This window comes from Cucurbita moschata, unplaced genomic scaffold (genome assembly GCF_002738365.1).
Source record: "Cucurbita moschata cultivar Rifu unplaced genomic scaffold, Cmos_1.0 Cmo_Scf00004, whole genome shotgun sequence".
Classification (NCBI taxonomy): domain Eukaryota; kingdom Viridiplantae; phylum Streptophyta; class Magnoliopsida; order Cucurbitales; family Cucurbitaceae; genus Cucurbita; species Cucurbita moschata.
This window is the reverse complement of record NW_019268520.1, coordinates 5,796,329-5,818,580: the sequence shown is the minus strand read 5'-3', so window position 1 is coordinate 5,818,580 and position 22,252 is coordinate 5,796,329. Positions and strand designations below refer to the sequence as shown.

At 34.8% G+C, this 22,252-nt stretch overlaps 5 protein-coding genes and 1 long non-coding RNA gene across 8 annotated transcripts in view; 3 read left to right on the top strand and 3 right to left on the bottom strand.

The window, feature by feature from the left end:
• Positions 1-1,655: 1,655 nt before the first annotated feature.
• On the bottom strand, positions 1,656-4,382 carry LOC111442134 (protein SELF-PRUNING-like). Its single transcript, XM_023079412.1, has 4 exons — positions 4,129-4,382; positions 3,315-3,376; positions 2,212-2,252; positions 1,656-2,130 (listed from the first exon to the last, which is right to left on the bottom strand). Exons 1-4 carry the CDS (start codon positions 4,330-4,332, stop codon positions 1,913-1,915), a joined length of 525 nt encoding a protein of 174 aa, XP_022935180.1. The 5' UTR covers positions 4,333-4,382; the 3' UTR covers positions 1,656-1,912.
• Positions 4,383-8,134: 3,752 nt separating this feature from the next.
• On the top strand, positions 8,135-11,595 carry LOC111442192. Its single transcript, XM_023079487.1, has 5 exons — positions 8,135-8,368; positions 9,190-9,452; positions 9,561-9,772; positions 9,960-10,224; positions 11,053-11,595. Exons 1-5 carry the CDS (start codon positions 8,275-8,277, stop codon positions 11,347-11,349), a joined length of 1,131 nt encoding a protein of 376 aa, XP_022935255.1. The 5' UTR covers positions 8,135-8,274; the 3' UTR covers positions 11,350-11,595.
• Positions 11,596-13,277: 1,682 nt separating this feature from the next.
• Positions 13,278-16,241, top strand: LOC111442141 (protein ABSCISIC ACID-INSENSITIVE 5-like). Its single transcript, XM_023079421.1, has 5 exons — positions 13,278-13,466; positions 13,978-15,150; positions 15,241-15,312; positions 15,413-15,442; positions 15,742-16,241. Exons 2-5 carry the CDS (start codon positions 14,023-14,025, stop codon positions 15,832-15,834), a joined length of 1,323 nt encoding a protein of 440 aa, XP_022935189.1. The 5' UTR covers positions 13,278-13,466; positions 13,978-14,022; the 3' UTR covers positions 15,835-16,241.
• LOC111442143 lies at positions 13,861-14,505 on the bottom strand. Its single transcript, XR_002710269.1, has 2 exons — positions 14,366-14,505; positions 13,861-13,996 (listed from the first exon to the last, which is right to left on the bottom strand). It is a non-coding gene; the product is annotated as an uncharacterized LOC111442143 (long non-coding RNA).
• LOC111442142 (F-box/LRR-repeat protein At1g67190-like) lies at positions 15,974-18,914 on the bottom strand. Of its 2 annotated transcripts, XR_002710268.1 has the most exons (4): positions 18,782-18,914; positions 17,061-18,444; positions 16,691-16,908; positions 15,974-16,050 (listed from the first exon to the last, which is right to left on the bottom strand). XR_002710268.1 is itself a non-coding variant. In XM_023079422.1 (3 exons), the coding sequence occupies exon 2, from the start codon at positions 18,352-18,354 to the stop codon at positions 17,092-17,094; it is 1,263 nt and encodes a 420-aa protein (XP_022935190.1). In that variant the 5' UTR covers positions 18,355-18,444; positions 18,782-18,914; the 3' UTR covers positions 16,567-16,908; positions 17,061-17,091. The 2 variants fall into 2 exon arrangements, 1 of the variants encoding a protein (XP_022935190.1); XM_023079422.1 differs by lacking the exon at positions 15,974-16,050 and having other exon boundaries at positions 16,567-16,908.
• Positions 18,915-19,721: 807 nt separating this feature from the next.
• The window catches only part of LOC111442140 (cell division protein FtsZ homolog 2-2, chloroplastic-like), a 5,635-nt gene continuing 3,104 nt past the window's right edge, over positions 19,722-22,252 (top strand). The window contains exons 1-4 of one of the 2 annotated variants that reach the window (XM_023079419.1): positions 19,722-19,935; positions 20,312-21,064; positions 21,455-21,754; positions 22,083-22,173. In XM_023079419.1, coding sequence (XP_022935187.1) covers positions 20,408-21,064; positions 21,455-21,754; positions 22,083-22,173 — 1,048 coding nt within the window. In that variant the 5' untranslated portion in view covers positions 19,722-19,935; positions 20,312-20,407. Of the gene's footprint in view, positions 19,936-19,983; positions 20,105-20,311; positions 21,065-21,454; positions 21,755-22,082; positions 22,174-22,252 lie in introns of those variants that run through there. The other variant, XM_023079420.1, reaches the window with a different exon arrangement.

The following is a 22,252-nucleotide window of genomic DNA, read 5'->3' as shown; positions in this document are numbered from 1 at the left end:
TGGGCCCAATATGAGTCCATCCCAACTCTATAAAAAAACTCATCTAAAGCCCATGATAAAAATATTCTTAAAATTTATATTTTATACAATAAATAAATATATATATATAGTTAACATTCGAGGCTATATCCTCTCACTTTCAAAAATTTATTAATACCCTTAAATTTTTTTAATTTCGAAAACACTTTCAAACTTTTTAAAAAACTTCGAAAATACCTTCAAACGGGTTAAAAAAATTATAAAAAAAAAAAAAAAAAAGCTAGTACAACATTTCAAATATACGTATGAACTTTCAAAAGTAAAATAAATACTCTTAAACTTTTAGATTTTCAAAAGTAAAATAAATACTCTTACACTTTTAGATTTTTTTAAAAAGTTTTGTGATGACCCGTGAGGTGCATAAAATGGTAATAATTTTGTGAACTTTTTTTATAAAGATGAAGTGTGTTAATGTTAATTTTAAAAAATTATAGATATTTTTAAACACAATAAGGGTATTTTTGTACTTTTTAATTAAAAAGTATTAATTAAAATTTTTAAAATTTAAATAAACTTCTATAAAAATATTTTTTTAAGTATGATATTATTGAAATTTTTAAAAGTTTCAAAATATTTTCAAAAAAATATTTTTATTAATTTAATATAGAAATAATAACAATTTTGAGGATTTAGAAGCCTCCATCAAAGTCTACCGTCGAGATAAAGTATAAGAGGATTATAAATTTGAGACACTACACATATAAATATTAGTAAAATAAAGTTAATTTCTACGAATTTAAATTTCTCTAAATAAACAATGTCACGTGTATTTTCCAATTTTTATATATTAAATGTCATATCAACTTTCATTCCCCTTTTAAATGCAACACTCTTCAACGAAGACTCTATGTTGGTTTGAATTAATACAAATAAATAAAGCACTATCACTTTAGATAAATTCAATTCATTAATTAATTATAATATTAAATAAGTTACATTCTTTTAATAAATTTTGAAAATATATTTATATCTATATTTTCTCCCACGAAAATTAATTTTAAATTAAAAGATTATTCAAAATTTAAACTATAAAAACTAAAATAATATTTTAACAAACAATAATTTAGAAACAAAGCATCAATCCTCATTTGAATTTGTGATTTCAAACACCTTTTAAAAGGTCAATGAGAAAACTAAACCCTAATTCAGCTGACGTAGGATTCTTCGGACAGTTCAATTTTGGAATTTTAAATATTGAAATTTTATCTATAATTTATTTATTCATTATAAATATTTGTTGAAAAGAGTATCGGAATTTTAGGTAAAGGCATTTTCATTAATGTGTATATTTTTATTTATATATTTATTTATTTAATAGAAATCACATCTTTTATTTTATAATAACGCATTATTAGTAGTGAAATGTAAGCTTGCACTTAACACTTAATTAATTTATTATCTAAATATTTATAATCAATTGGAACCAAATATTAGAGTTTTATTGGACAACTTGTTCTAATTAGAATAATTTTTATTTTTTATTCTTTTTTAATTTGATTCTCTGAGAGTAAATATTTTCTTGCGACATTTTTTTTTTCATTTTTAATTATTTTTTTCGGGAAAAAAAAGGAAAAAGAAACAAGAAATAGAAATGTTACTAAACCGAGCCAGCGAAATACATGCACAACTAGACACACGAGAAAGGAAAAGAAAACGACGCCGTTTTCCACCTTTCTTCGTGTCCAAATTATTTACCCTGATCCATACATATATATATTTTTTATAATATACAAATCTGAAACTCCCTCCCTTTAGTGATTATTATTATTATTATTATTATTCTTTAGGGAAATGGAAGACCCATCATTATATATATATTTTTTCTTTTCTTTTTGTCTTGTATAATCAGCTGGGGCCGCCGTCCGCGGCGGTTTTAGCGTCGTCTGGCGGCAGTTTCTCTCTGAGCGTTGAAGTAGACGGCAGCAACGGGGTCGCCGAGGTCGTTTTCGGCAGCGAAGACTCGTGTGCTGAAATGGTCCCTTGAAGAGGGTGCGCTCACCGTTTGTCTTCGCTTCTGTTTGAACAGAACAAAAACGAACCTGTGGATTCCTATGTTTGGCCTTGGAGTCTCGTAGCTTATTACCTCCCTTCCTGTGTTTCATTCAAACCTCATCAACAAAATTTACCTGTTTTGAGTTAAAAACATTTTACCACGTTCTCTAAAAAAGTTACCGAATGTGGCGTCCGTAGTCCCAGGGATGTCTGTCACGATCCTGCAATAGAGATTGTTCAGTAAAAACTGTTAGTTACCTTTGTAAAAACCCAATAACCCTTCTTCACAACTGTCTCCCACTCCAGAAGCTAGACATTAAATAAGTGGTTCAACGAGAATATCTAAATTTACATATCGGAGTTAGCTACTAGCTTAGGTAGTTCCTTATCACAAGGCACGGTAAGCACTAACATATATATAAGCAATATTAGGGGTGTAATGGGTCGGGTTGAGTTGGGTCGAGAGAGTTTTTTTGGATCAACTCAAAAGTTGACGTTGGTTGGATTGGTAACCCAACCCAACTCGAAATTTTTCACAACCTAACTCAATCCACCTCTTTATTTTGGTTTGGTTGTTAAATTATTTATTTATTTTCTATCCTTCGTAATTATTCAATACAATATTGGATAAATTATATTAAAAGTTTACAAATTAACACAAATCAATCGATAATTATTCAAACAAATAAAACTTTCATTAACAACTACGTGGTTTCTTATCGTACTGCACGTGAATGCACGGTATAGTTTCAAAATCAAAACATCAGTTTATTAATAGAGATTTATCTAATAATATAGTCATGATGTTGCTCGTGGATCGAAGGGCTTCGAGACATCTCAATATATATTGAATAAGACATGTATTAAATTTTTCTAAAATTGAAATTAAGCTTAAAGTTGACAAATTTGGTCTAAATTAAGACACCAAAGGAATCCAGTCCACTAATTATGCTGATCTTCCAAGTTCCAACTATATAATAGTGGTATTTATTAAAAAAATATCTTATAATAAATGTAAAAGACAAACCATAGGTTATATTAAAAGTTATTTGATTTAGTTTACATGAAAATGAAAGAAAAATAAATAAGCAAAATTCGCTAAAATCCAAGAGAATTTCATCCTCCAACGACAATAAAACACGACAACGATTCTCTCAGTATTAATTCTTGTCAAGTCAAATTTGGTGGGTTTCATGCACATGCAATATTTGTAATGTAACTGTGACAGTAACACTGTAAATGTTTAATTACCAGTGTGAATTTTAGTTAAAAAAAAAAGTTACCAGTGTAAATGCTCTCTTAAATAAGGATCACTCGGTCCTGGAACATCTGGGTCTGTCATAACCTGAAACAAGAAAAAATGAAATGAAATCATGGAGAGATGAGAGAAAACATATCTCAATAATTTCTCAAAACTTACCCGCTACCATAGTAACTGATCTATACTTAAATTGGTGAATGAAAGATTATAATAAATTTAATAATTTCTTCAAGATATACTGTCTTAACTAATTGAGGTATGAGTAGCATAAGGTCTCACATCATTTGAAGAGGGGAACGAAACATTCTCTATAAAGGTGTGGAAACCTCTCCCTAACAGACGCATTTTAAAATCGTGAGACTAACGTCAATACGCAACGAGTTAAAACAAACAATATCTATTAGCAGTAGGTCTATACTTTTACAAATAGTATTAGAGCTAGGCACCGAGCAGTGTACCAACGAGGATATTGGGTCTCGAAAGGGGTGGATTGTGAGATCCCACGTCAATTGAAAAGAAGAACGAAACATTATTTATAAGGATGTGAAAATCTCTCCCTAACAAACTCGTTTTAAAAACGCAAAGCTAACAGTGATACGTAACGGGTCAAAACAGACAATAACCCAACTCAAAAAAAGTTTTTTTTTTGTTCAACAAGGAAGAATTCGCACTTTTGACAGAGACATGTCTTAAACTAGTGAGCTACGTTCAGGTTAACAACTTAAAATTTTGAATCTGATAAGGTACAATCGGGTCCATCGTAGACACAGAAAGAGAAACATCGGGGTAAATCGTATATAGAAATGAAGAATTGATAGAGAGAGAAGAAATGTCACCAAAGTGAAGAAAGATCTCAAGTCAGCACCAAGGATTTCAGCCTTAGGTTTAGCAGCAACGGCAGAAGGAAAGAACTCATGGCCATTGAAGACTTGCTTATTGTTGTAAGAAACAGTCATCTTCATGCTTTGGGTGAAGGGATCAAGCACATCTCCGATCACTCTCCCAACAACAAGAGGCTCCGAAGACACACTTCTTGCCATTGCACACACACAGGGAAGCTAATTAGGGCTCTTTCTTTCACTGTGGGTATGTTTTATAAGCTCAAATTTGGTGCTCATATTTATAGTGTTCTTGAAAGGCTCATTTAATAGCCACAGATCTTTCTTGGTGTCTGTTGGCACTGAATTAAAGGTTCATACATGGCCGACGCTAAGGAATAAGAGAAAAAAAGATGCAATTTTTTTCTCTCTCCTTCCTTGGTCACATCAACCTACTTTCTGTTTATTTAATTTCAGATTGGTTTTAACATTTTTTTTTTAATTTTTAATTTTGTATTTAATAAATGGATAAACTTTTAATATATTTTTTTTTATTTTTTTTGTGTTAATAAACTAAAGTATTTAACTTTATATATATATATATATATATATATATATATTTTGTGGGTTTACTCAAATGGTCAAATTTTGTGTGTTTTTAAAATCTTAATTGTTAAGAATAAATTGAAATTTTATATTAGTTTAAACATTATTAATTAAATTATAAAAAAAAGTGACTTTAAAAGTCATTAGCTAAAAATGTAGTGAGGGTATGTATAGATATATAATGAATAAAATATATTTTTAAAAATATTTAAACTCGGAGATATTCCTAACCCTAAAATGTACCTTAATAATACTTTGATTTGTTATTTTAAAAAATTATATAATGAATTAAAATAATTTATAGTCTTAAAATGAAGCACTACATTCTAAGCCGAAAGAAAAAGTCAAAAGTCAAAAGAAAGCTTCCAATTTGGAGAGTTTACCTTCCAAATTAGCTAAATGTGAGAGAGGGAAGGAGGGAAGGAGGGAAGTTAAATTATGTGGGGGGGGGGATTCTAATTATTTTAAAAAAAGGGCAACTTTTGCAAATAAGGTCAAAATGGGGGAAATAGTTGAAAGAGAAAAGGAATTTGTTTGGGAACCTTCCCAAATCATAACTCTCATGAGACAATCAGAAAGGAATTTGCCATATAAATAGATGCTTTGAGGGCTGAAAGCATAAAGGAAACTCCACCAAAACCCTAAGTGCTTTTAGTGGTCACTTCATTTTTGCATAAAGGAGATTCAAATTTTTCCAAGTTTGGCAAATTCCAATCACCCTCCCTTCTTTTCCCTAACTAGAAACTATTCTACCTTTAAAAAAAAAAAAAATTATTTTTTTTGTTCCCCATTTGCCCCCCTCACCTCATGTGACCCTTCTAAACATACCCCCCACATTACCCATGTTTTCCCATGGGCTTTTTCGTCATTTCCCTTTGAACGTTCAAATCAACCCTCACCTCAGTCACTTGGCTGCACATGGACTTTCCCTCAAAGTTTTATCACACTCTTATCAAGAATGTTTCGTTACCGTCTCTAACCGATGTGGATCTCACAATTCACTCTCCTTGAGGGTCAATGTCCTCGTGGCACATCACCTGGTGCTTGACTCTGATACCATTTATAACAGTTCAAGCCTACCACTACCAGATATTGTTCTCATCTTCAGGCTTTCATTATGGGTTTACTCTTAAGGTTTTGAACCAATGGAATGGATTTTATGATTAGTCAAGCTGATGAAAGCCATTTTAAGCTAGTAAAAGTAAGAGAAATTCAAATTGACGTATTTGATCTTGAACTTTTGACATTTTAATCTGTAATATATCTTAACTAGTTGAGTTATACTCAGATTCATCAATTTAAATGAGTTATTGTTTTATGTAAGTGCGCTAAGAATAGCTCGCATAATAATAAATAAAAAAATATATAAAATAAGGTTTTTTAATTTATATTAAATAAAGTATTAAAGTGGTTTAGGGTATCCCTACCCATTGAAGGAATGAAAGTGACATTCGGAAGCTTAGTATATAAAATAATGGGAATGATTTTCTTTTTTTAGTACGAGACCCACATAATAATATTTATTATTTATTACTTCATTAAAATTAGCAACCAATAAAAATTGAAAATTAAAGAAAATTATTCTATTCCCTTCATATTTAGTGTTAGTATAATAATAGTTAATATATCTATTTTAATTTCTACTAAGTAATAACCTATTTTGAATGTTTAATAAATAAATAATAATAATAAAAATACAAGGTTAATTTTAAAATTTTGGTAAAATTAAAATGTTTGGAAAGAAATTAGGAATGGAAATAAAGAACGACACGTGACCAAATAAATGCAAACTATGCTGATTCTTCTAATATATTTATTCGTTCAATAAAGTGAAAAAAGACTCGACCATTCGAGAACAAATATGGAAGGTTGTTCCACCTTTCAACTCGGTTCATAAATATTTTAGAAAAATATTATATCTCGACACTTGTTTAGCATAGTCTGACGAGTTCGAACCACTTTTTTTGGCATCATCCCACTTACTAGTTAAAATTACATTTTGACTCTCAAAATTTATACATATATATTAAATTTCATGATTAAAATACGTGGATGGGAGATAATATGAATATGAAAATTAATATAAACATATAACTTAATTTTTCTAAAAAATATAATTTAAAAAATATTTATCAATATGTTTACAAAATTAAAAATTTTGTATTGATATTCATATTTTAATTTCGAACGAATAATTTCTATTATCTCAATATCAAAAAAATTATCAAATAGTGCCACGTGTTTATTGAACAACGTGCGTGACACGTTGAAATTCAGTTGGAGCTCGTTAAAGTTAAGTAGTCCGAGTCTATTGAAAAAGATTTTGTTAAAGCCCAAACCCAAAAGTTGGGCCCAAAGTCAAAAGTTGGGCCCATGTCTATTGAAAATATTTGGTTAATTCATGTTGAAAGCTATTTAGATGTTCTCCCCTCTCGTTTAGGCTTTTTATTAGATCCCATATCGATCGGAGAAAATAAAAGTGTCAGCGAGGATGGTAGTCTCAAAGAAAGTAGATTGTGAGATATTACATCGGTCGGAGAGAAGAACGTGCATTATATATAAGGGTGTAGAAACTTCTCTCTAGCAGGCGGGTTTTAAAATTTTTGAAGAGAAATTAAGGAAAGCCTAAAGAATACAATATTAGTGGAAGCTTGAGCTAATATATTAAGTTAATAATTTAATTTAGGAATGTTCATGTGACTCATCCATTTGGATTATTAAACTCAAACCATAAAAGTTGGGTTGTGTTAGATTTTTTTTTTTTTGTCGGTTTGGATTTGGTTGAATTTTTAAAAAACAAACCATTCATGTCTGTCTGTAAGTTACATCTTTTTTTGTTGGATCAACATGATCAATCTAAAAAATAGGGTTACAACCCAACCTAACACTATCATGTCTTTAAGATTATTAGGAAAATTAAGAATATTTCAACTTTGTAATTGAGATTATTGATGCTTTTGTCCCGTGAATATTTGATATTTGAAGTTTATGAGATTTTAGTTATTAATGTAACATGTATTTTAGATAAGTAAGATTTATTTTTTTATATAATTAAAAAACAAAAAAACAACTCAACAACTTAACCTAACCAAACCTGAATGTAAATGGTTGGATTGAGTTGTGAACTCTGTTCGGGTTGCTTGGATCACCAACCCAACTAACTCAAAGTTTTAGGTAGAAATGAGTTAGGTTGTGAACTCTATTCGGGTACATCTTGAATTTAATCTATAAATTTCGACGTATAATTTAATTTTTAAATAAGTTGAATCTTAAAAAATATATGTCCAATACCAATTAGCGCATTAAAAGAAATATTTTATGAACTACAAAAAAGTAATAATTAAATTAAATATTTTCCAGATCAGATTGTGTAAGAAATAGAAATTAACCAATTACACAGCCTTTCTGTTTTTGACAAATAACCCAAAAACCGCCTTTAGTTGTTCTTGAGCTTCTCTGTTTTTTCCCACGCCCTCGCTTTACTTTCAGATCTATTCCTTCCCTTGTTCCCTGCGAAATTCAGGGCGAGGTCTGATCTGTGGGTAGCCGAGGGCTGTAATGGCGGGGGGCGTGAACCGGAAGATATCGGCAGCATCGGCCAGAGCTCATACGAGGAAAACTAAACGGAGCAGTTCTTCCCCGATTTCTTCAGGTGGCCTATCTCCATTTCTTTTTCTATTTTTCTCCACTGCTTGTGTGAATTTTTTGGTGCTTATTGTATTCGAATATGCTGAAATTCGCATGTTAATCATCTACGTTGTTTCCTTTTTCGTTGCGAAGTTGGAAGGAAGGAAGAATCGTAGTTCTCCGTCTGGTTTTTATGCGTTTGAGTAAGCTGTAGCGATGACCAAAATCGACCTAAGCTGTAGTTTAGGGTGCTATTTTCAATTTCTGACCTCAGCTTTAGAACACTCCGGCATGATTTTTCATCAAATTTGAGTTGATTCTATTTAGTTGAAGTAAATATTAGAACAACCAGGAACCAATCTAACCTACGAGTTGAAGTTGTTTGACCCTAAACTGCCCATTCAAGCCCATAATTTTTGGTTTAGGTTGATCAGGTGTTAATGAATTTCTTTAACATCACCAGCCTCTCTTTCCTAGATCTGTTACTGTTTACAACTTAACACTCATCTTGTGATCTATCAGTGCAATCTTATGTGAGTGGATATGGTTCATTTCTTTTACATACTATAGATGTTCTCCATGCTATATGAGCATTTTGTATCTTCTCATCGTATACATTGAAAAGTTATATCTTGTTAAAAAAAAAAAAAAGAAGAAGAAGAAGAAGAAAAGATCTTCTCCATGTTATAGAACAAATAATATGATTTTTCTCTAATTCTTTTTCTATTTTTCAATTTCATTGTACCTTTCCCCCTATTTTATGCATTTTAAAACAAAAAGAATGATATTGGTTCTCCCTTGATGTATGTATCTACTAGCTTTTCTGATTATAACTCAAAATAACAGGATTGGTAAGGAATATAGCAGTGCTGCTCTTTTTTGGGTTTTTAGCCTGGGGTTATCAGGCAATCCGGCCTCCTGCACCAAAAATATGTGGCTCCCCCGATGGCCCTCCCATCACAGCACCAAGAATAAAGCTTAGAGATGGTAGGTATTTGGCATATAAGGAGCATGGGGTTCCAAAAGATTCAGCTAAATACAAAATTATCTTTGTCCATGGCTTCCGTTCTTGCAGACACGATGCCGGTGTTGCAAATACCATCTCTCCGGTATCATTTATACCTCACCTTCTAATGTTTATCCATTTGCTCTGGAAAGACATCTAAACACTCAAATGAGACCAGTCTAAAGGTGAATCTCTACTGAAATCTTTGCAGGACGTAATTGAAAATTTAGGAATCTACATTGTATCATTTGACAGATCTGGTTATGGAGAAAGCGATCCAAATCCAAATCGAACTCCAAAAAGCACTGCTTATGATATCGAGGAGCTAGCTGATCAATTGGGGCTAGGATCCAAATTCTATGTTATTGGATTTTCCATGGGTGGCCAGGTAGTTTGGAGCTGTCTAAAATATATTCCTAACAGGTATGAAGCCACACCTGAAAACAAATGTCAAGAATTCTTTCCTACAAGAAAACGAGAATGAACTTCAGGAAGAAATTAAAATTGAATATTCCATTGCCTCATTTTTATGTAAAAGAATATGGAGAACAAGGAAAGTGATTTATCTATTTGTGTTTGATAAGGACTTAATTTTTTTAAATATTAACAGGCTAGCAGGGGCAGCGCTATTGGCACCAGCTATTAACTACTGGTGGTCTGGGCTCCCTGCAAACTTAACGAATGAAGCCTTCTACCAACAGTCTGAACAGGATCAGTGGGCAGTTCGTGTGGCTCACTACACCCCCTGGCTTACCTATTGGTGGAATACACAAAGATTGTTTCCTTCTTCTAGTATTATTGCAGCTAGTTCCAGGAATCTATCTCATCAAGACAAAGAACTCGAGTCCAAGCTAGTGGGAAGGAAAGAATGTCAGGTATGTGACCTTTCTTCATGAAATTTTGCTTGCTACTTTTCTGATCATATCTTTTAATGCTGACTGTATGATAGAAATGGTGCTAAATGTGACTGTCAAATTAAAGGTTTCATTCCAGTAAGTGATTTATTGGCCAAATTTGTTAGGCTAGATGAGAGTAAACATGGAAAAACCAACAGCATACCCTCAAGTGCTGGTTTGGTTTAAGTCAGAAATCTGCCATAAACAATATTGAATTAGCAAAGGAGAGAAATTGTAGTTACCGTTGTGCAAGGAGTGTGGATAAGGGTAGGTAAGAATAGTACCTGTCTCTTGTATAAACTGTTAAAAGGTTGTGGACCAATTGTAATATATGGTAGGGGTGGGTAATGTATTAACTAAGAGGTTTGGTAGCTTGTGGAGAGTATGAAGCCTTTTCCAAGCATTTGGGAGCGTGTATTTGTTTTTGGTGTTAGTAATCACGATCCTCCACAATGGTATGATATTGTCCACTTTGAGCATAAGCTTTCTTGGTTTTGCTTTGGGCTTCCCCAAACGGCCTCGTACCAATGGACATGTATTCCTTACTTATAAACCTATGATCATTCTCTAAATTAGCCAACGTAGGACTCCCTCCCAACAATACTCAGAAGTGAAAATACATTACTTTGAGAGCTGTGGGTGACTTATTTAACATTAATCAAGTAAAGGAGAAACCAAGCTAGTAGTTATGATCGGGGAGGAAATAGCTGAACTTTGAAAAACAAATGGTGACATTATAATCAGCTGTTTTCTTAGAAAACACACTGATAAATATTTGTTTTCTGTTGATGGGATGAAATCTTTCAGCCTATATTTAGCCAACAAGGAGAACACGAGTCCATCCACAGGGACGCGAACGTTGGATTTGGGAAGTGGGAATTCAGTCCCCTGGATCTGGAAAACCCATTCCCAGGGAATGAAGGTTCAGTTCATTTATGGCAGGGAGATGAAGACAAGATCGTGCCTTTCGCCCTCCAACGTCACATTGCCAAACAGCTTCCATGGATTCATTATCACGAGGTAGCAGGTGCTGGGCATAGATTTCCCAATGCTGATGGCATGTCTGAATCCATCATCAAAGCCCTTCTTCTCAACGAGAAATAGGCTTTTATTTATTACATCTTCTTCTGGGTTGGGTTGGTGGTCCTTCAGTACTCCATTTTTTTTTTGTCTCTCTCGCCCTTGGTACATTATATTTATAGCGGTCCTCATTTGGCTGTATTGAGCTCTACTTTTGCTTGGAGGACAATGGATACTTTTACCATGCTCTCTCTTATTGATCTTTGAAATTAAGGGTTGAAAGTGTCATTCCATCCTTTTGTTATCCATTCAGTGTCCCGAGTGAAATTACATGAACCCGATAATATTTGATTATATACTAAATGTCACAATCGTGTTTTTACAGGACGTTTGTAGCGACTTCGCAGCACTCACTCAAACCATTGAGTGGATCAACCAACCGACAGCGTATATCTAAGCCTATCGCCCTGATTTGAGATGACAACTTGTGCCTAAGTCTAATGGAAAGTATTAAATTAAAATGTTGTCTTACTTCTTTCAATCTTTTAATGTTGTATTTAATAAATAATTAGATATTAGAGAATTTATTTTTAAAAAGTCTTAAATTGTAATTTTCAGGAAAAAGAAAAAAGAAAAAGAGCCAACTAAAAAGTAGCACGTGCCTAGGGCTCAGCTATGGCCCTACTTGCATGTGACGATATCGCCATCCGAAGTACCCTCTAATCCACATTTCCTCTACGTCATCACAGTCTCAAAACTGCTAAAATTCCCCACTTTTCACCGATCAAATAAAACGACAGCCTAACGTGGAGGACGCTTATCGGATGCTACACCCTCTTTGTGTGAGCCAGCTGCACCGAATCTTCACCCATCTTAAAGCCATGATCATACGTGTTCGCCTAGGAGAGTCCAGACAGGATCAAAAGAGCTAAACCATGCCACGTGTCTTACACGTGTCAATGACTCTCGTAGATAGGTTTAGAGAGAGAAGAAAAAAGGGGATACCCTCCTTCAAATAACTTAATAAGAAAAAGAAAAGTTTTTTTTTAAAAAAAAATATTTTTAACAGAATTTATTAATAAAATATCTATAATTTCTGACTTCGAGGAATTTAGGTAGTGTGGGCTCCACCTCTATCTCTCTTTTTCACTCTATCTCTTCCTGCATAATGTCAGCAAAAGGCTAGGGTAATTGTAAAAACGAGTCCCCAAAACTTTCGTTTTTTACAGGAAAGGTCCCATTTCAAAAATATTTGTATTTTTGGCCTTTTCACGAGGAAGAATTGTGATGTAAACAATGAATAACATGAATGTGAAATTACGACTCTTTCCATTCCATAGAATCTATTTAATTCTTAACATTTTTTCACTACTTTTTTTTAATATATATTTTACCCTACCAACCATTAAATTTCACTACACTTAACCACAAAACTCTATAAAATTCACCAGAAAAAAAAAAAAAATATATATATATATAATCAAAATTATAAATTTTGACTTGTTTCTAATCCTAAAATGAGAAATTTGAACTAAAATTTAACGGTTTATACTAAATTATATGGTTTGTTCATATGAAAATTATTTAAGTTTCTAAGTCGAAAAAAATATGAAAATTCGAATAAATAGACCCATTTTAAATTTGTATTTAATTTGAATATTGGAGCGTTATCTCAAATATTTTTATTTTTATTTAATAACCAACCATATGACAAAGGTAAATAATGGGAAGATAAAAATTATCTTAAACAAAATTGAAGTCAACGAAACTTGAGATCAAATCATAAAGTTTATACCAAAAAATGTATGTAACTTAATTTTAACTTTGTCTTTTGATATTTTAAAATTATTAATTGCGGCGAAAATTTATTTGGTAGGGTTATTTATTTATTTATTTATATAAATTGAAATAAAAAATAAAAAATATAAAGCAAAATTGCTGTATAATTTTCAGTTTACAATATATAAATGGACCCCATTTCAGCGAAAAGACCGCAGTTTAGTCCCGTTTCGTGCTCTGTTCCCTCTCTTCTTCAAGCTTCGTATTTTTGCTTCAGAGTACCAGAGATTCAGAGCTTGGGAAAGCTTCATTAATGGCGGCTTTTGTTAGGTTGAAAGCTACGATTTTGATGTTTTAAACCCTCAAGGCTTTCAGAAGTCTCCATTTCCCTTCATCTTCTTCAGCTTCTCTCAATCTCTCTGGTACCCTTCAATGGCTGTTTTGAATCCGCCATTAGAGCTCTACTGCTTTAAATATACAGTTCTTTTGCTCTGCCATTTTTATGCCCATTTGAAAATCAATACAAATCAAAAGGATGAATTATTTGCCGCTTCTAATGTGGTTTTTGATGAAAATCAATACAAATAACTTCAAGTTGTTTTGATTCCCTTGTGCTTTGATTGTAATTTACCTTTTATGGTACTTATTTATTCCTTATAATTTACCTTTTTTATTATTATTATGAGTGGGATCTGATATGGAATAAACCTTCTTCAAAGAAAAACACACTTTTGGTCTTGTCAAGTACATATTTGCCACTAAAACTTGAAGATGGTTTTGATTACATCTTAAAAGTCGATGATTATAGTATTCGAGTAGCAATGAAGATTAAAGATGATTTTAAATTCCAAGAAGATTGATACTGTTCTTCTCCCGTTGTTAATGAAGTCTCTCATATTGTTATGTTTTCTTTGGCTTCCATTGATGCGGCAGCTTCAAGCTCGTCGCTGATCTTAATAGACACCAGTAGAGGAAAACATGGTGTTAAAAGAATCAGAAATGATGTCACATGATGAAGTTGAATCGCCATTGCAGTCGGAGCAGCAGCTCAAGCACCATGGATTCTCTTCCCTTGGAAGGCAGTCCTCCATTTATTCGCTTACACTGGACGAGTTCCAGCATACTCTCTGTGAGAGTGGCAAGAACTTTGGCTCCATGAACATGGATGAGTTCCTCACCAGCATTTGGACGGCGGAGGAAAACCAAGCATTCAATGCCAGCCAGTCGGCGACGTCTGCGGTGGCGGCATTGAGCAACGCTCAGGCTCACTTGCCGGTGAGCGGAGTGGAGAAACGCAACATGGAGAAGCAAGCAAGCCTACCTCGGCAAGGTTCACTAACACTGCCGGCACCCTTGTGCCGGAAGACAGTGGATGAGGTTTGGTCTGAGATTCACAAGAGCCAGCAGGGGCAGAGTCAAAATAGCAGCAGTGGTGGTAATGCCAACAATCAGAATCCAGAATCTGCCACGCGCCAACCAACGTTTGGGGAAATGACATTGGAGGATTTTCTGATCAAAGCTGGGGTTGTTCAAGAACAACCATGTGGCCGGGCAGGAGTGTTGCAGCAATTGCCACCACCTCAGCAGTATGGTATGTACCAGAATAGCAACCACACCATTGGTGCTGGTTATGTTCCCAGGCCTATTATGGGACTCAGTACATCTGCAGCTGGTGGTGGTGCTAGCGGTAGTGCCGTTGCTGGTGCCGGTGGCATTACGACATACCAACCGGTCCCCCAAGGTGGTTCTACCATAGGCGATACCTCAGGATATGCAGGCAATGGTAAAAGAAACAGTGTGTACCCATCACAGCCTCCACCTGCAGTTTGCTATGGTGGAAGAGTGGTGAACAGTGGAGGGGGTGGGGGTGGGGTAGGAGGATATTCACCGGCTCAACCGATGGGGATGGCGCCTGTGAGTCCAGTTTCCCCCGATGGAATGTGCGCCAATCAGGTGGATAGCTCAAATCAATTTGGGTTGGACATGGGTGGGTTAAGAGGTAGGAAGAGAATAATTGATGGGCCAGTTGAAAAAGTAGTTGAAAGGAGGCAGAGAAGGATGATAAAGAATAGGGAGTCAGCTGCAAGGTCCAGAGCTAGGAAACAGGTGCACTTTTCTATTCCTAGTGTCATTTTCTTTCAATAAAATGACAAGCTGAAGTAGCTAATATGCATTTTCTTCCCTACTTCGAAATAGGCATACACAGTAGAGTTAGAAGCAGAGTTGAACCAGTTACGAGAGGAAAATGCACATCTTAAGCAGGCCTTGGTAAGTATCATGTGAAAACATTTGATATATCAAATAGAAATTGCCTACTACTGTAATTCTAACCAGATATTCCATCCTTTTTGTGTTGGAACATAAATAGGCTGAGTTAGAGAGGAAGAGAAAGCAACAGGTACCTTGTTTTACAATCCATCTGATATGTTCTGCTTCAACCTGAATTTATACAATTTGAAGCAATAGCAGGGTAGAATTGCATGCCATTTCCATCAGATATGAAAAGAAATGAATGCAGGATTGATAGATCCTAGTTTTGCAGTTCTTAAGTATAAATTTTATTTCCTTGAATATCCTTCTTTAGAGCTCTAAATCCAAGAGTTTGACCTGATAGCCTCTCTATGATCACCATCTATGTATTTGCAAATCATGGTTTGAGCTACATCTAGCAATTGATCTTAGCCTTCATTTTTGCAGTACTTAGAGGAAACAAAGATTGTTCAAACGAAAGCACAGAGGGCCAAGGAAAAGCTGTGCGTTATGAGGAGAACTTCAAGTTGCCCATTGTAAAAGAAAATCCTCTTAAGTTCCAGCCATGGAAAAGGCAAAACACGAAACACACTCAAGTAGTTAGCAGGAAACTTCCAACGGTTCACAGAAAAACCTCGGTGCATGCAGGACTTCGAGAATTTGGCATGAATGAGCCAAACAGCATGTCCAGCAGGAAATTGGGCTTGCTTGTCTTTCTTTTCTTCAGATGACTCGAATCTTGCATGGGTGAATGGCCTGGTACCAAGGTTTTTCGTTTCTTACGAGTTTGTCAAGGTGTTGTTATGTAGTAGATAGGCATAATTTGCACAAAATCTGATAAAATCTTCAGGTCTTTGTAAGCTATAAAAGATTAAAATGGAGAGAGAATCGCCATAGTGGTATCATATTTAATCGGGCTTGTTTCAAATTCAGATTTGTTCATCAAATCGATGCTCTCAAACGGTGTTAATCTACCTCAATGTCTTATCTATATGGGTACAATTTTCAAAACCTCAAAAGTCAATCAAACCCAAATAAAATTTCATCTCCACTAGGGATTCTTCTCCAGTAACCCAGGTGCAGAAAAAAGGGACGGGAAACAACAACCACGCTTGGCTTTGGCATATTCATGACACCAAACTCGACGCATGTACAGCACGCAAATTACCGAAAGGAATGTTATTAGACTATTGTTAGCCAATTTGTTATAGATGAAGTAAGAAAGGGGGGGAGAGCATTGTTTTGGTGAATGAATTAACGCATGAATTTTGGAACTTGTAAGCTCATCTTTATATTTCAATCTAACAAGCTCATCTTTTATATTTCAATACAGTTTGGTTCTAGTTTGGATAATTGATACTATCAATTACCAAGAAGTAGAAAAGAAGAGGGTTACCTGTACGCTAGGAAGATGGCGGATTTGACTTCTTCAGAGGTCTTTGGTCCAAGAGCGCAGAATGAATGACAGCGAGGGACCATAATTCGTGCAGGAAGGCAACAATAAGAAGACTCTCGTGGTTAGTAAGGGGATCATAATGTCATGCAGCAAGACTATATCTTCAGGAGCCACAGGCGGCAAGCAGAACGTTGATTTAGTGGCGAATGCAAACATTACTATGGTAAGAGAAAAAAGAACAAAAGGATAAGAAACCAATAAGAAATAAATGTAGGATAGTAAGAAAAATAAAGAAATCTCGTTTTCATAGGATGCGTGGTTTTGCAATCTCATAACTGTGATAATGATGAAAATTCCGGTGATAATTTACCTAAGCAGCCGCATATTTGGTTGCCTAAATGCTATGCAAAGACGAACCCGACCTGAATATGCTGATGTTTTCTCATAAGTTCGACGAAAGCCGTGGCAAAACACGATAGGGTGTGGCATTGCGTATTGGTCATGGCTCCTGATACAAACCCAAAGATTGTCAATTTCTTCAACTTTGGACATATTTTAACAAGTTTCGCCACCCATTCAGAGAAAAAAACATTATTTTCCCTCCATCCAACTTCTAATATGGTCACATTCTCCATCTGAAAAGATCTCCGCAAGTTATGATGAAAGGCTCTACGTCTTAGATCCAAACATATAGATAAATGGCTTAACTGGGGAAAATTGGTGGAAATTGAGCCCAAATCCACAACTTCTTCATCACTATCATAAATTCTTACATTCCACAGCCGAAGCCTCTTCAACATTGATGCCTTTGAGAGCAGATGATAGAATCCCTGCCACACAAGTGCAGTACCGCTGAGATCCACTGTTTCAAGATTTTCAGTGTTATCTCCAATACCCAGTTCGAAAGCCGAAACCTCCTCGAGCTTCAGAACTCTCAGAGTTCCTTTGCCAATTAGCTGAAATACTTCAGGACTACAATCTTTTAAATGTAAAATTTCAAGGGTATCAGCCTCTAGCGTGATATCCTCTTTACCGAGATCTTCAACGAAGATATCCTTCAATGAAGAACTTCTAATTTCCATTGCTGTCGTCTCATCTGTCCCCGTAAATTCTGGGTGAACTACAGATAACCTTTTAAGCTTTGGACAAGCAGAGATAAGAAGGTTTAGATCTGGCATAGAAATGATGACATAACAGAGTGATAGATAATTCAAACAAGAGAACTTATGATAAGCCAGTTCAATATGATCTATCGGATTATTAGCCAATGCCAACGCTTCTAGTTTGTGTCGACCACACTTCTCAATTATATTGATGCTTGGAACAGTGTTGACATTATAGTGCAGTCGAACGATTGTGTGTTTCGTATGCATGAGCCAAGCAGTCACTGAGGAAGCCGAGAATGCATCTACTTCATCCATAAAAATGTATAAGTTCTCAAGTCCAGTGGTCTGAAGTATCATTTGTGTTATTATAACTTCCAATCTCCTCGTCGAAAGGCTTTTAGAACCTGGCCAATAATCCGAGTGGAAGCTCAAAGTATGGAGGTGATTCCGCACAGCCTCTCTCCATTTCTTACAAGTTGTCGAAGCGATCGCCAGATCTTGGACAGATTGTAGAAGAGACAGTACTTTTCCAATAATCTCAACTGGAAGGTCTTCCATGTCTAATTAGACGAGCAGAAAATGAAGACCAGGTTAAGGTTGCGCCAATTTAGGGAAGATCATGAACTCGGAGAGCTTGCCGAATAGAAACTGGTCCATGATCAACAAGAAAGTTAAAAAGAAATCGAAACCTGAATTCTTCAATAGGAAAATCACCAATAGAACGAGATTCATAGAAACAATACAGAAAAGCAAAATGAGTTATCAACACGGCTCACAGAATGAACCGAATCTAGCACTGGAGTACTGCGAAAAAGATTTAAACTATGAAAGTTCAAGATTCAAGTACCACGTCCAAGAACATCAGAAAAGAGGCAGAATATACCAAAAATTGAAGGAGAACGTCGATTCTAACTCTTTAATGACTAACTCTAAACTCCATTTTCCAAAACAAGATCAGCGAAGAGCAAAAATCTGCATAGCTTACCTCAATGCTCGAATACGTATTATCTTGAAGAGAATCTGAAAGCCTTTGTTCGACGAATCAATCTCACAACACAAACTACGAGAGGAATCTCCAAGAAAGATGACAAAAGCCACAGCCAGAGGCAACTGAAGTGTAGAATTCGTTAAGAGCCGAATCATAAGGGAGTTTGGACTTAAAAAGGAGACGAAAAAGCGAGGGACAAAATTGGAATTTCAGATTTTGGATAATCTTTATTAAAATAATTTGGATATCCAAATTTACTCCCAATTATCAAATTTAATACAAATTAAGTTTAATTAATTCATAAATTTAACCAACAAAAATTTGTAATGTAATTTTCTTTTTAATTATTTTTTAAATATATAACATACATGAATATTTTTTTTAATATCCTATTTATTTTTTTCCGTGTCCAACAACTCTAAAAAAAATATCTAATAGCTCCTGAACTTTTAATTTTATATTTATATATATATATATATTTTTTAAATTTTGAACTCTCAGCAATTTATTGATTATAAAATTTAAAGAGGAGGAATAGGTAGGATTTAAGGACTAAATTAATATAAATTTTAAAGACTAAATTTGTAATTTAATTATTTTAATGCTTATTTTAGTTTCTTTAAACTTTAAAATAATAAATATATTATTCTTTTCAATTTAATATTTAATTGTGAGATGTTTGTCTCTAAACTATCACGTTTATATTAACGCTAGTTTGTTAAAAATAAAATAATAATATAAGGTCTAAAATAGTTATTTTTGTAAATTTGAGGACTAAAATAGAGATTTAGATAAAATTGAGGTACCAAAATGAAATATGTAAAGATTGTGTTGACTAATTTACTGGAATGGGGAGCTCGGAAATGGGCCTTCAAATTTGGAGCCCAAATGTGAGATGCGATCTCTTGGCTGATATGACGCTTTCTTCAATCCGTTTCTGCTTTTTTGGCACTGACCCGCACATCGCCTTCCTCCAAAAAGCCAGCGTTCAACTCAACCTTCTTCTTCACATGATTTTTGTTACTTTTCTGAGGATTTTTCTCATAATTGCGCGAAGAATCTAAGCTACCAACACGCCCTCTCTCCGCCCACCATTTCCATTTCAGGCTCCAAGTACAACTCAAATGCTACACATTCTGCACTTTTCTCCGGTATTTTTAATATTGAATTCAGTTGCATTTCTCAATTTCCTGCATTCTTTCATTGTCAAGGAGATTCGTGTTATATCATGATGAATGAGGCTCTCATGTTGGTTTGATTCCATTTTCCTTACGTTTCGAACTCGCTTGGAGGTTTTCGTGACTGAATTCCAGTGGCTCGGTGTTTCTCTTGATTTTTTTTCTTTTTTTTGGTGTTCATGATTTATCTTTTTCAGCTGTAGGCACAATTTAAATCGTTTTTTCTCGTATATTCGCTATATTGTACGATTCACATGACTGTTTTACTTTATTCTATGCTTGTCAAGCCAAAATAGATTATCCCAATGGTTAAATAATTCTCAATTGACTATTTGGTCTTTGTGAATAGGCATTGAAAGAGAGGTTTGCGTTGGATTCGAGATTTTAAACCGTTAAGAAGTTCTTCTGAACAGTCGACTTTAGAATTTACATTGACAATTTTGTGATGGCAAGTTGTACGTGGATACATTTTGCTCTTTCTGATGGTCGAAACCCAGTTGGCGTACTGAATGTTCTTGGAGGAAGAGTATCAATGTCAAATTATAATTCGTCCGGAAGATTTGGCTGCGTTAAAATGCATGAAGAAGGGAATGGATTTGTGGGTGTTGGCCAAAAGTTAGCTCTGCGTAAATTCAAATGTGCCTCCCATTCTCACAGTGTCGGTTCATATCCAAATAGAGACCCTTTTCTTGAACTACACCCTGAAATTTCAATGCTTAGAGGAGATGGGAGCAATATGTTGAGTAACCCAAGACAGGATAGTTTAAGTGAAAGTAACACTGAGAGTTTGGGAGACACAATCAGTCCAAGTAATTATGGTGAAGCAAAGATTAAAGTTGTTGGCGTTGGAGGTGGTGGGTCAAATGCAGTCAATCGTATGATAGAGAGTTCAATGAAGGGAGTGGAGTTCTGGGTTGTCAACACGGATGTTCAAGCTTTGAGAATGTCCCCTGTGCAATATGAGAACCGTCTTCAAATTGGTCGGGAACTTACAAGGGGTCTCGGAGCGGGTGGGAACCCGGACGTTGGAATGAGTGCTGCCAACGAGAGCAAGGAAGCTATTGAAGGGGCACTTTATGGAGCAGACATGGTTTTTGTCACTGTAAGTTCACGTTTACATGGCTATTTAACTCCCAATAGAATACTTTTGAGGGTTGATCGCCCATCACGGGTGGTCGTGCCAGTATGAACAGCATTGTTTTTCAATGAACTTAACTGAAATGATATATTTTACTGATAATTGAAGCATCTCAGTGTGGAAATAATGTTATATTTGATCCAGAAAACTCGTGGTTTTCCAGGTCTTTTTGTTCATAATGCACTACTTCTCAGTGAATCTTGATGAGAATGGCATGCAATGGATGTAGGGAAAAGCTTTTTGATGTTTATCCCAAAAACAACCATCCGTTATTATGTTTTTGGAGTATTTATGTCTAGCCTCGACTTATCCTCGTATTTTTCTGATTGGAGGAGAAATTGTCTTTGTTTGTAGGCTGGAATGGGTGGAGGGACCGGAACTGGTGGTGTTCCTGTCATAGCAAGTATTGCCAAGTCGATGGGTATATTGACAGTCGGTATCGTTACAACTCCATTCTCTTTTGAAGGGCGAAGGAGGACAGTTCAAGCCCAGGAAGGAATTGCAGCTTTGAGAGACAATGTTGATACACTTATAGTCATTCCAAACGACAAGCTGTTAACTGCGGTTTCGCAATCAACAGCTGTGACAGAAGCATTTAACCTAGCTGATGATATTCTTCGCCAAGGTGTTCGCGGTATCTCCGACATAATTATGGTATGTAATTAGTTAGAAAGTTGAACAAGATGCTCTTATTTTGATTCTTTTATATCAAGCCATAGTCCATGTCAAAGGCTTTTTGACAATTATCATTTTTTTCTCAAAAAATTTAAGAACATGGAATATTTTTCTGATGTGAAAACTTCTGGTTAGATTTGGAGTGAACTTGAAATAGCACAACTTTGTGCAAAGAAAACATATAATCATACTCCTGGAAGGGCATATTGTATTGCAAGTTCTGAGAGATTGCCTGTGCTAATATTTCTTTTTACTATAAAGAACTATTAAGTTGCTCTGGTTCATAAGGGCACTCTGTATGATTCAGATACCAGGACTCGTCAATGTAGATTTTGCCGATGTTCGAGCTATCATGGCAAATGCTGGCTCTTCATTGATGGGGATTGGAACTGCAACTGGTAAGACCATAAAATTCTTTCAAGTTTCCAAAATCTTTAATATTTGTCTTATCCAAAAAAAAAAAAAAAAAAAAAAAAA